The sequence below is a fragment of the Oryzias melastigma genome, unplaced genomic scaffold, assembly GCF_002922805.2.
Source record: "Oryzias melastigma strain HK-1 unplaced genomic scaffold, ASM292280v2 sc00280, whole genome shotgun sequence".
Taxonomy (NCBI): domain Eukaryota; kingdom Metazoa; phylum Chordata; class Actinopteri; order Beloniformes; family Adrianichthyidae; genus Oryzias; species Oryzias melastigma.
In genome coordinates, this window is record NW_023416903.1 from 145,934 (window position 1) to 158,522 (window position 12,589).

The window sequence follows — 12,589 nt, forward strand, 5'->3', positions numbered from 1 at the left end:
CTGTCACCCTCCCACCAGCGGCCCTACATGTCTATGGTGCGGTTAAAATTGGCGGGAGGGGCACTGAAAGGACATCGACTGTTTGCTGACAGTGATGTCCAAGCACCCCCCCACCAAGGGTCCTAAATGTCTAAGGTGCTTTGTCGTGACTTTTTCACGTCTTCATCATGTCTTCATCATGTTTTAATTGTGTCTTCATCATGTCTTCGTCATGTCGGTGTCGTGTCTTCGTCGTGTCTTCATCATGTCTTCATCGTGTCTTGTCGGTGTCATGCCTTCATCATGTCTTCATCGTGTCTTCATTGTGTCTTCATTGTGTCTTTATCATGTCTTCGTCATGTATTCATCATGTCTTCATTGTGTCTTTATCATGTCTTCATCATGTGTTTGTCATGTATTCATCATGTCTTCATCGTGTCTTTATCATGTGTTCATCATGTATTCATCATGTCTTCATCGTGTCTTGTCGGTGTCGTGCCTTCATCGTGTCTCCCTTATGTCTTTATCGTGTCTTCATCATGTCTTCATTATGTCTTCGTCATGTATTCATCATGTCTTCATCGTGTCTTCATCATGTCTTCATCATGTGTTTGTCATGTATTCATCATGTCTTCATCGTGTCTTCATCATGTCTTCATTATGTCTTCGTCATGTATTCATCATGTCTTTATCGTGTCTTCATCATGTCTTCATTATGTCTTCGTCATGTATTCATCATGTCTTCATCGTGTCTTCATCATGTCTTCGTCATGTGTTTGTCATGTCTTTGTCATGTCTGTGTCGTGTTTGTGTTGTATCTTCATCATGTCTTCATCGTGTCTTGTCGGTGTCATGCCTTCATTGTGTCTTCATTGTGTCTTCATTGTGTCTTCATCATGTCTTCATTATGTCTTTATCGTGTCTTCATCATGTCTTCGTCATGTATTCATCATGTCTTCATCGTGTCTTGTCGGTGTTGTGCCTTCATCGTGTCTTCATTGTGTCTTCATCGTGTCTTCATCATGTCTTCATCATGTCTTTGTCATGTCGGTGTCTTCATCGTGTCTGCATCATGTCTTCATTATGTCTTTATCGTGTCTTCATCATGTCTTCGTCATGTATTCATCATCTCTTCATCGTGTCTTGTCGGTGTCATGCCTTCATCGTGTCTTCATTGTGTCTTCATCATGTCTTCATCATGTCTTCATTATGTCTTCATCATGTCTTCATCATGTCTTCATTATGTCTTCATCGTGTCTTCATCATGTATTCATCGTGTTTTCATCGTGTCTTGTTGGTGTCATGCCTTCATCGTGTCTTCATTGTGTCTTCATCATATCTTCATCATATCTTCATTATGTCTTCATCGTGTCTTCATCATGTCTTTGTCATGTCGGTGTCGTGTCTTCATCGTGTCTTTGTCGTGTCTTTGTCATGTCTTTGTCATGTCGGTGTCGTGTCTTCATCATGTCTTTGTCGTGTCTGTGTCGTGTCTTCATCGTCTCTTCTTCATGTCGGTGTCGTGTCTTCATTGTGTCTTCTTCGTCTCTTCTTCATGTCTTCGTCGTGTTTTCATCATGTCTTTATTGTGTCTTTGTCATGTCGGTGTTGTGTCTGTCGTGTCTTAATAATGTCATCATCGTGTCGTGTCTTCATCGTGTCTTCTTCATGTCGGTGTCGTGTCTGTCGTGTGTCAATCATGTCTTCATTGTGTCGTGTCTTCATCGTGTCTTCTTCATGTCGGTGTTGTGTCTGTCGTGTCTTAATCATGTCTTCATCGTGTCTTCTTCATGTCGGTGTCGTGTCTTTATCATGTCTTCATCGTGTCTTCATCATGTCTTTGTCGTGTTTTCATCATGTCTTCATTGTGTCTTCATCATGTCTTCATTATGTCATTATCGTGTCTTCATCATGTCTTCATCGTGTCTTCATCGTTTCTTCATTGTCTCTTCTTCATGTCTTTGTCGTGTCTTCATCGTGTCTTCATTGTGTCTTTATCATGTCTTCATCGTGTCTTCATTGTGTCTTCTTCATGTCTTCATCATGTCTTTGTCGTGTCTTCATCGTGTCTTCATTGTGTCTTCTTCATGTCTTCATCGTGTCTTCATCGTGTCTTCTTTGTGTCGGTGTCGTGTCTTCATCATGTCTTCGTCGTGTCTTCTTCATGTCTTCATCATGTCTTCATCGTGGCTTCGTCGTGTCTTGTCGTGTCTTCATCGTGTCTCTGTTGTCAGCACCGTCAGAGTCGTATACTAACCGTAGATCACGTCCTGTTGCTTGATGACGTCCTTGTGCAGCGTCTGCAGGAAGTGCGGCTCCACAGCCAGACTCCAGCTGTCTGCTTGAATGCTCCTGCCCTCTTCCTGCAGCTCCTCCAGCAGGGGGCTCCACCACCACTCACCTGCACACCACAGGAAGTCTGTCAGCTGACTTACCAAGAGTGTTTGCAATAAATGTGTGCTAACTCAACAGCACAGGCAAAAACATGTTAAGGTGAGAACTGGATTGTGTCTGTTAAGCAGGTAAAATCGCTGTTTCCCTTTGAGGAGTACGATGCTACTCAGGCGTTGGTGACTCGTTCTTTTCTGTTCGTCTGACAGACGAGTCAGAGTCTGACAAACTGGAACAACTTTATACCTAAACATTTGTTGTTTCAGGAGAATATAAAACAAAAGCAGACACAGAGACCTCATCTCTATATTTACAGAGCTTTCAGTTTCATGAGCTGATATGGAAGCACTCATGATAATAAACAGCTGTTGTTTTTATTTTGTCACAGTTTTACCTCAGATGTTCCCAAAAATCTTTGGAATGATGATCAGAGTTTGCAGTAACACTTTAGATGAGGTGCTGAAAATTATTTAAGATAATGTTGAGATAGTTAATCCATTTAGCATGTAAGCAGTTTATTAATATGGCCTTTGAAGAGAATGGTCTCACTTTAGATCAGGGGTCTCAAACTCGATTTATCCGAGGGCCACTGGAGGCAGAGTCTGGGTGAGGCCGGGCTTTTCTTACTAAGAAAAGCACTGATAAAACATTCCAATGTTCTCAAATATCTTTGTTTTTAACACAAAATATTGAATAAAATAAATAAATATATTAAATAATGACTTAAAAAGCAGGCAAATCAGTATGGAAGTTTTTTAGTTCCATCAGACTGAATTTTTTTTATGTTGAATTTCTGACAAATCGAAATTTTAAGTCTCGAAATTAAAAACACTGATTCTTTTTAAGATAAAAAATATTTTTGGGAGCATAAAATGTTGCTGTTTAAAAAGCAAGGCTTGAAAAAAAATCCACAATAAAAATTCAGAGGTTAAAAAATTCAGAAAAAAATTCAGAGGTTAAAGAAATTCAGAGTCTGATGGAACTAAAAAACTTCCATAAATCAGTGCGAGCCAAGCTCAGGATCACATGTTTGACAGGCGGGAGCAGCGGATCCCCGCACGGGGCGGGCTACAGGTTTGGGGCTCGGAGCTTGTGGAGCTCTGATATAACAGGAACAACCAGCAAGTCTAAAAACGTATTCCTCGACATCGTATGTGTGTTCATTCTAAGAGAGACATCCAGAAGGAGCTGGTAGCTCAGAAACACCTTTTTTTTGACAAGCCGCCAGCAGCAAATTCACTGCGCGGAGCACGCGAATTTGTCACGCCAATCGTGTTTGGTGCTTCATGGCTAATCCTCCGCCCAGCTGATTGGAGGAATGAATGAGTAAGCAAAGTACTGGACAGACCGGCCGATGTCCCGCCTTCTGAGTCATATACCTCACTGTGATTGGTTCGTTCAGCTCTGCACACAGCAAGTGTCATTCATATCAACCTTGCCTGCCGCACGAACATTAATCTTGCATATTAAGACGCGGGCCGCAAATTATCATCCCGGGGGCCGCAGATGGCCCGCGGGCCGCAAGTTTGAGACCCCTGCTTTAGATGATATTGAATCTTATTAAGTATGTTGATAAACCTTATTATGCTAATAAATGTCTTACTAACACCCTATGAACACATTCATAATGTTAATGTGTTGATAAAACTTCCTGCAACGTCCTGTTCCGCTTGTTCTTAACACTCCACATGTGACATCTGTATATTAATGTTTGTAAAAATGCATTTGCTATCAGACTGTAAACTCTTCTATAACTGACAGGTAACCACATTCATGCTTCCCCCTCAGGTGATCTTCATGCTCCTGTTTGTTCTACTTTAACTTATCCTGTGCCATGTGTATACGTACAGAGTCTTCAGCTACGTGTGTACATGTTTTAATTGATTCTCAGCGTTTTTGTGCATTTCCTTATATTATGCGTCACCTATAACAGAATTTTTCTGCAGTGATGAATAAAGTTGATCTTGAATCTATTGAATCTAATTCTAATTGTTAGTGCTCTAAGTGGTTAGTGCTCTTGCCTCACAGCAAGAAGTTCCCGGTTCCAATCCTGGCTGGACCTGAACCAGAACCACCAACTTGGACCTTTCTGTGTGGAGTTTGCATGTTCTTCCCGTGCATGAGTGGTTTCTTCAGCCTCCTCCACCATCCAGAGACATGGTGAGTCTAAATGTCCCGAGGTGTGAGAGTGAAGGTGTATGATTGAAGTCCTGTGACAGACTGGAAACCTGTCCAGGTGTATCCTGGCCTTCACCCAGAAGTGGCCAGGTTAGGCTCCAGCAAAGCCATGACCCCAAAAGACATAAAATGGGTTCTGAAAACTGATGAATTTACTGTTGACTTTAGTGAAATTTAACTCAAACTAATTAAATTTGTTGATCTTTCTTTGTTTACACACTTGTTATTTGGATCTAATGTTAATCAAGAGTCCGGGTATAAACCCCAACTGACCGTCATCTGTGAGAGACTCCATGGACAGAGTCCTGCTTCTGAAGTTCAGAGACTCTGTGGACTGGGACAGAATCCTCCTGAGACCAACCGAGTCATCCGTTCCCCTGAAAAACAGACAAGAACAGAGTGATGGCAGCTACTGCTCACCTTCACTGCTGTTTCAGTACGAAACTGCTCATAGAGAACAGCTGGTGAAGAACAGCTGATAGAGAAAAGCTGATAGAGAACAGCTGGTGAAGAACAGCTGATGATGAACAGCTGAACAGTAGATGAGCAACAGCTGATGGAGAACAGCTGATAAAGAACAGCTGATGAACAGTAGATGAGGAACAGCTGATGGAGAATGGCTGGGGGAGAACAGCTGATAAGGAACAGCTGACATTAAACAATTTGTCTTTTTCACACAACACCAAAACAGTTCTCAGGCAAAAAGACAGTCCAGTAACAGAACCAATCAGGTTTCTTGAAAAGCTTACCCTGCAATGTTGTTGGTGGAAACACTTTTTGCAAGCGAGAGGCTGGGCCGAACCCGTCTGGACCCGAGCAGAGACTGCCGAAGACTCTCAGACGGGTAGATGGCTGAGCTTGGACGTTCCTTCATTATTGGTGCTGAGAAGAAACCCAACATTCATAATGAGGAACCACAGACACACAAGAACCGGATGCTTCTTCTAAAAAACACTACTGGAAAGCATTTGAAAGTCTGACGGACTCACTCTTGGTCCGCAGGGCAACGTTCTGCAGAGCCGAGTTGTTTCTCATCAATGCCAGTTTTTGTTGCTGTTAGAGATACGGGTGATTAGTTTAGATCAGAATAGAACAGAATAGAATAGAATAGAACAGAATTACCTTCTGCTTCATCTTAGCACAGCTAGCCAGGCTGTCCCTACAGCGGTTGTGGATGGTAACATTGCAGGCTGTAAGATAGTAACAGAGAGACAGACAGTATATGACTTTATTAAAGCATTATTGTTTACACACACAAATATTAAATAGTGTCTACTTCCATGTAGCTTTTCTACTTTATTTTTTTTGCGCAAACAATAAACTGCTCAATCATCTACAGCAGGGGTCACACAAGGTCTCTTCTGTTGCTATTTTTTTGTTACACTTGAATTTACATGGATTTAAAAATGAAAATGTCTTAAAAATATGATGATTCATGAACTTTAGATACGTTTAGGTGACCTCTGACCTACTCCAGTTCAAAGATCATTAATTTAGTTCAAAATGTGACGAGATTTGTTTAAGTGTGTAAGTTGATTTTTCTTTAACAGCTCAGTGGCCTTGTGGTAGAGTGTCCGCCCTGAGATTGGAATATCGGGGTTCAAATCCCGGCCGAGTCATACCAAAGACTCTAAAAATGGACCCAGTGCCTCCCTGCTGGACACTCAGCACTTAGGAGTTGGACTGGGGGGTTAAACCACCAAATGGTTCCCGAGCGCAGCTGTGTCTGCAGCTCACCACTCCCCCAGGGGAGGGGTCAAATGGGGAGAACAAATTTCACACATCAAGGTGCCTGACAAAAAGTGGGACTTTAACTTTAACTTATTGATAAACATGGAACAACACAGTGAAAATGAGACATTTTTCCATAAAACGTAAATGATCATCTGAAAATGTAACAGTCACTGAAATTAATAAACAGCTGAATATTGATATCTGGTTCCTAGCTTGCTGTCATTGTTGATAGTTATGGTGAGAAATCCGTGTCTTCACATAGAGGAGGATCATTATTCATTATTAATAATGTATAGCTAAAGGAAAACTGAACAAATTTGTTATTTCGAAATGGTAGCCCTTCGTATGACTCAGCACTCATAAAGTAGATCTCAGTTTCAAGGAGGTTGGTGACCCCTGGTCTACAGTGGCTTCCTGTCTATCTTTAAGGGAAACAGTTGCAGTATTCCTAAATAATGTTGCTGGACTCAGACCTTCAGAACCTGTAGAGGTACACAGATTTACCTGCCCTACACCTGCTTGGACTTATTTCCTGCAAAGACCTACCTGGGCAGCTGAGAGCCTCCTTGGCTGTGATGCTCCTGTTACAGGAGGAGCACAGGGTGGTGGCCGACACGCTGAGGGAGGTAAAGAGATGGCCACTGCTGGACCGAGCTTCTCTTTCTCTGGCCTCCTTCTCCCTTTCCTTCAGGCGCTCCTTCTCCTTGTTCTATCAAACATAAGCACAGCTTCAGACCACTCTACATCCTCACAGACCGCTTCACGACCTCACAGACCGCTCTAACCCCGTGCTTACACCGTCAGCGTCACGGCTCCGTTGCGAGCGCCGCAGTCTTTTCCTAACGTTAAAAGTTTGAGAGGAACTTCCACTGCAGGCGTTCACGTCCTGCGTCTGCGGACTGACCTCTGCGTCGCTGTGAATCCTTTTCGTTGGGTTCAGATTTTGACGGACGCCGCAGCTGATCGTCATCACTTTCTGTGAAGTTGGGGCTATTCACGACTTAAACCGGAAACCACGCAAGCAAATTTAAAGTGCATCCGGTATATTTTCAAAATAAAACGAACTTTCCGCTGAACTCGCCGGTTTCAGCGTGTCGTAAACATTACGTAATTTAGGTGTTACTCAAAGTGTGTTGCAGCACAGCGTTGTCAGTCATAACCATGGACGAGGAGAAGCTGATCATAGAGATCCAGCACTACTCTGTCTGGGCTGAGCTTTCACAGGCTGTGGCTGGAGCAGCAGGCGGTGTAAGCCATTGGCTGAAGCTAGTCCACTCCCGCGATGCAACAAAGCCTTGACGCTAGCGGTGTAAGTCCGGGGTAAGTCCTCACAGAGTGCTCCACATCCTCACAGACCGCTCTAAGTCAAATGAAAAAAATAAAAAAATTATCTCTCGGCAAACACCATCAACTGGTTTTAATCGTATTTAGCAGACCGTTCTCAATGTGTAAAAATCAAAGATAAAACCTCACCATTTACAATTTGCAGTACAGGTGTGCCACAGGGCCACTGCTTTTCAGTTGATACATTAATGACCTACCTTCCATAAGGAATAAAGCTGAGGTTGTTATGTATGCTGACGATACGGTCTTATTTGTGCACGGTTCGGATGCAAAGTCGGTCGCTGAGAAGTTATCAAGAGCATTGACAAATGCTTTGGAGTGGTTTAACAAGTCCTGTCTTACATTGAATGAAGAGAAGACAGTTACCATGTACTTCTCCAACCAGCAAGCCCAAGCTGTTCTTCCTAATGTCTATGTGGGCAGTCATATGATCAGGAACGTTGTCGAGTTTAAATATCTAGGGGTGATTTTAGACCCTACACTTAACTTAAAAAATCATGTCAAAAAGATCGGCAATATTCTGAAATTTAACATTGTCAACTTTCAACATATCAGAGACTTGTTGTCTTTAGAGGCGGCAAAGTCGTATTTCAATGCCATCATATCACACCTTTTATACTGTATTACATCAAGGTCTCAGGCTAGCATAACAGTCCTAAAACCTCTTAGGGTCTCTGCCTAATCAGGCTCAGAAAATCCTCAACAAGAAACCCAGGTGTTACCACCATTGCTTTATTTTGGAAAAACACAAAATACAAAGTTTTGACAACCTGATCAGGTACTCTGACATTCGCTTAGTTCATAAAATTTTGCATGACACCGCCCCACCTCCTCTTAAGAACTTTATACAGCCATGCTCTGAGCTCAGGGGAGTGTTAAGGTCGGTATCCAGAGGTGACTTCCCTAATAGAAAATCTGCCTTTTCTTATAGGGCTGTCAAGGCATGGAATAGACTTCCAACAAATCTCAAAAACATAGCAGACTTCTGCAGTTTTTCACAAACTGCCAAGAAATGGATTCTGAAGCCTTGATCTCGCTCACATTAGTAGCCTGATGTTTTACCATCAGATGATATATTAAATATACACATCATTTGATGGCTTTCAGAGTACAAGACCATTGGTGTAATTGTTTTATCTTATTTTAAACTGGAAACTTGTTTTTGTGTTGCTTTTATAAACTGGTGTATGTATTTTATGATGCATTAGTTTTAGTTTTATAAAATATTTTATGTTTTATATCGTATTTTATGTTGTATTTGTTTTTTAACATTCTTGATGTGTTTTATATTGGATTTCTTTTAGAAATTGTTTAAAATAGTTAATATGTTTATAATGTTTACATATTATGTAATGTTTTGTAAAGGACTACAGATGGAAATTAGCTACTAAGCTACAATCTTGTGAAAGCATCTTTGCTTCTTAAGTTAAATGCATTTGTACTCTTTCCTGATAAATGAATAAACAAACAAACAAACCAAGTCCTCACAGACCGCTCCACCTCCTCGCGGACCGTTCTAAGTCCTCACAGACCGCTTCAGGTCCTCACAGACTACTTCAGGTCCCGACAGACCGCTCTAAGTCCTCATAGACCACTTTAAGTCCTCACAGACCGCTCCACCTCCTCACAGACCGCTCCACCTCCTCACAGACCGCTCCACCTCCTCACAGACCGCTCCACCTCCTCACAGACCGCTCCATGTCCTCACAGACCACTCCATGTCCTCACAAACCACTTTACGTCCTCACAGACCCTTTTAAGTCCTCACAGGTAAAACACAGGTTCATTTAAGAGCTTCCTTAGCCACACACCTAATAAACAAACCAGCAGCCTTAATTCTGACAGGGCTGCAGGGCTTTTGTGTGTTCTGTGCGTTTCTCTGTGTATATATGTGTGTGTTGTTTCTGTTTTTGTGTGTTTCTGCATGTGTTGTGTAGCTCCGTTCTCACAGTTCTTCTTCTGCAGTGTTTTAAACTTCTGCTTTCTGAGCTGGGAGAGGCAGGAAGTGGAGTCTCTGCTGTCGTTCCTGAACTCAGTTTCTTTTTTAACAGCCCCTCTCCCCCCTGGGTCAGGTCGCCATCTGACGGTTTCGAGCAGAACCTGCTGATCCACTCCGGTTCAGGGAAGCAGGCTCTATGGTGACAGTCAGCGATCAGCTGATCAATGGAGAAAGAGCTCAGTGATGAGGAAAAGAAAGAGACCTCTGTCTGCAGGGGTGGAGCATCACGAGACCGTGCCACGGCGCCGAGGTCGCTAAGGACGGGGCCTCAGGACCACCGCTTGAAGCCCCAGAGACCGGGAGGATCCTGTTTCACCTGAACCTGGAGCCACCTGGCAGCCAGAAACAGAGCCAGCAGGTGAACAGTCACCTGTGGATGTGGAGCTTTCTGATTTGCTGACTAGTCAGAACCACCTTCATGTCCTTTGTCCTCCCGCGCCTCCTCCTGTCGAGTGAGCGTGCTGACAGCGCTCCTTCACAGCTAAGCGAGAGGACCACGAGCGGAGAACAGATTCCAGACACCTCCTAACAGGAGGAGCAGGAGATCCGTGAGGAGGGCTGGGTTCTGCTGCCGGTCCGGTCTAGAACTTTGGTTCTGATCAGACCTTCATTAACTGCTATCAGCTGTAAAAACATAAATGCTTCACTAATATTTAGCCAGCGCGTGAGCGTGGGCGTGCGCGAGTGTAATAACGTGGGAGGACAGCTTAGTGTACCAGCAGGTAACCATGGCAACAGGACGGATGCCTCAGTCGGCGTAGGAGTCTGGCTGCACTCGTCTGAAGAACTCTCTGCACAAAACCAACCAAGCTTCTGACCCATCAGGGCTTTGGACCGAACCACATAGGTGTACCGACCTCCAAAGCATCGCTCACCTAGAACCTGAACCTAAACAGGACCTTTACCTGACTGGGACCTGAACTTGACTGTGGCCCGAACCTGACTGGGACCTGAACCTGAGAAGGACCTGAACCTGACCAGAATCTGAACAGGACCTGGATCTGACTAGGACCTGAACCTGACTAGGACCTGAACCTGAGCGGGACCTGAACCTGACCAGAATCTGAACAGGACCTGGATCTGACTAGGACCTGAACTTGATTGTGGCCCGAACCTGACTGGGACCTGAACCTGAGCGGGACCTTAACCTGAACAGGACCTGAAACTGAGCGGGACCTGAACTTGACAAGAATCTGAACCTGACTAGGACCTGAACCTGGGTGGGGACGGAACCTGAGTAGGACTTGAACCTGACTAGGACCTGAACCTGACTAGGACCTGAAATAGAGCTGGACCTGAACCTGAGCGGGACCTGAGCCTGACTACGACCTGAGCCTGACTACGACCTGAACCTGAACAGGACCTGATCTGCCGTGTTCTGATGTCAGCTGTCCATCTACACCATAGAAAAACATTTTCCATTTCTTTAGATGTCTGAAGCTCACCTGAACCACCTACAGTCACAGGTAATCCTTACAGTCACAGGTAATCCCTGCAGTCACAGGTAATCCCTGCAGTCACAGGTAATCCCTACAGTCACAGGTAATCCCTACAGTCACAGGTAATCCCTGCAGTCACAGGTAATCCCTACAGTCACAGGTAATCCTTACAGTCACAGGTAATCCTTACAGTCACAGGTAATCCCTGCAGTCACAGGTAATCCTTACAGTCACAGGTAATCCTTACAGTCACGGGTAATCCCTACAGTCACAGGTAATCCCTACAGTCACAGGTAATCCCTGCATCCTGGCTCCATCAGAAACTGCGTTTGTGATTAAAGTTTCTCTTAACTGTTTTAGTTTCCTCCGTTTCACTGGATCACACTCTAATCTGGTAGAATCAAATGAGATCTGGATTAAACCTGAAATCCTCCGCAGATCTTCCCGCTTCTTTGTAACTTTAGGGTGTTTGTCGCAGACGGAAAAGTTTTCATCATTTCAAGTTTTTGATTTTCACAGACCGAACGGAGTCAGAGACCCCGACCATGACTCCTCCGCCGCCGGAAGGCTTTTTGTTTACACGCGCTGATGTCCTGGAGACGCGTTTCCGTTATTTCTTCACCATGAGCGCGTGCGCGTTTGTGTCGGAGGTTCCACATCCACTTCGCTCCTGGACACTTCCTGTATGAATCGTGCACGCAAGCGCAGGCGCGCTCCCCTCCCCCCGCCGCTTCCTTCTGCAGGACAAAGCGCCACGCGCTCACTGCTGATGAGACCCGGTAAAATAACGGGCACGCGCACCGCAAACTCTCTCAACACGTCCGCACGCGCCCTGGGGCTCGCGAGGGAAGCGCGTGACAGGGGGGTCTCGAGGCTCCAAACTTTCCGCGCGTCTTCCTGCTTCTGAGTCCAGATGTGGTAATGCCCCCCCCACCTCATCATTTAGAGTCTCCGCAGGCGCGCGAACCTCGCTGATCAGGTCCGCGCGCGCCTTCTCACCTTTAGGAGGACCTCCTTCATTCTGTCCTGCTTCCGGTTCTCCAGCAGCCGCGACATCCTCACGAGCTCGGGCTCGAACCGGGTCCGCTGTGCACGAAAACTCTCTGCCGCCGGAGCCGCGCGCGCTCAGAGCCGGAGGGCGGGGCTTCGCTCTGACTGACAGTTCCGCTTTTTACACTGACGAATTGCAGCTCAGCCCGCTGCTCCGCCTCTCAGCCAATCCTGACCTCGATACCCGCGCAGGACCCGCCCACCACGCGCCTCGGAGACGCTCGTTTCTGACACGAGTCTGCGCCGTCCACGCGTGGGGTGGAGTTTACCCTTGTGAAAATTTGTCAGAGCCACGTGACTTGCATCAGCCAATTACAGACTAGCGGGAGATCATGTTGGCCGTGACCGAATCACTGATAGTGGCCCCGCCCCCTCCATGGAGCAGTGGACAGCAGAAAGCATGTGACGTGGAACTGATCCACCTACTCCGCCCCAAACCGAACAAAAGCGGGGTATGCAGGTGAGCGGCACGAGG

General features: G+C 45.2%; 1 protein-coding gene across 4 annotated transcripts in view; it reads right to left on the minus strand.

Annotated features, from left to right (window-relative positions):
* arhgef2 (rho/rac guanine nucleotide exchange factor (GEF) 2) overlaps window positions 1-12,214 on the minus strand; it is a gene marked incomplete in the record, with an annotated part of 36,636 nt that extends 24,422 nt beyond the window's left edge. For all 4 annotated transcript variants that reach the window (XM_024262102.2, XM_024262101.2, XM_024262104.2 and 1 more), the window contains 7 exon segments: window positions 2,237-2,380; window positions 4,822-4,925; window positions 5,298-5,430; window positions 5,538-5,601; window positions 5,671-5,738; window positions 6,829-6,991; window positions 12,064-12,214. In XM_024262102.2, the coding sequence (XP_024117870.1) occupies window positions 2,237-2,380; window positions 4,822-4,925; window positions 5,298-5,430; window positions 5,538-5,601; window positions 5,671-5,738; window positions 6,829-6,991; window positions 12,064-12,120 (733 nt within the window).
* Window positions 12,215-12,589: the final 375 nt, after the last annotated feature.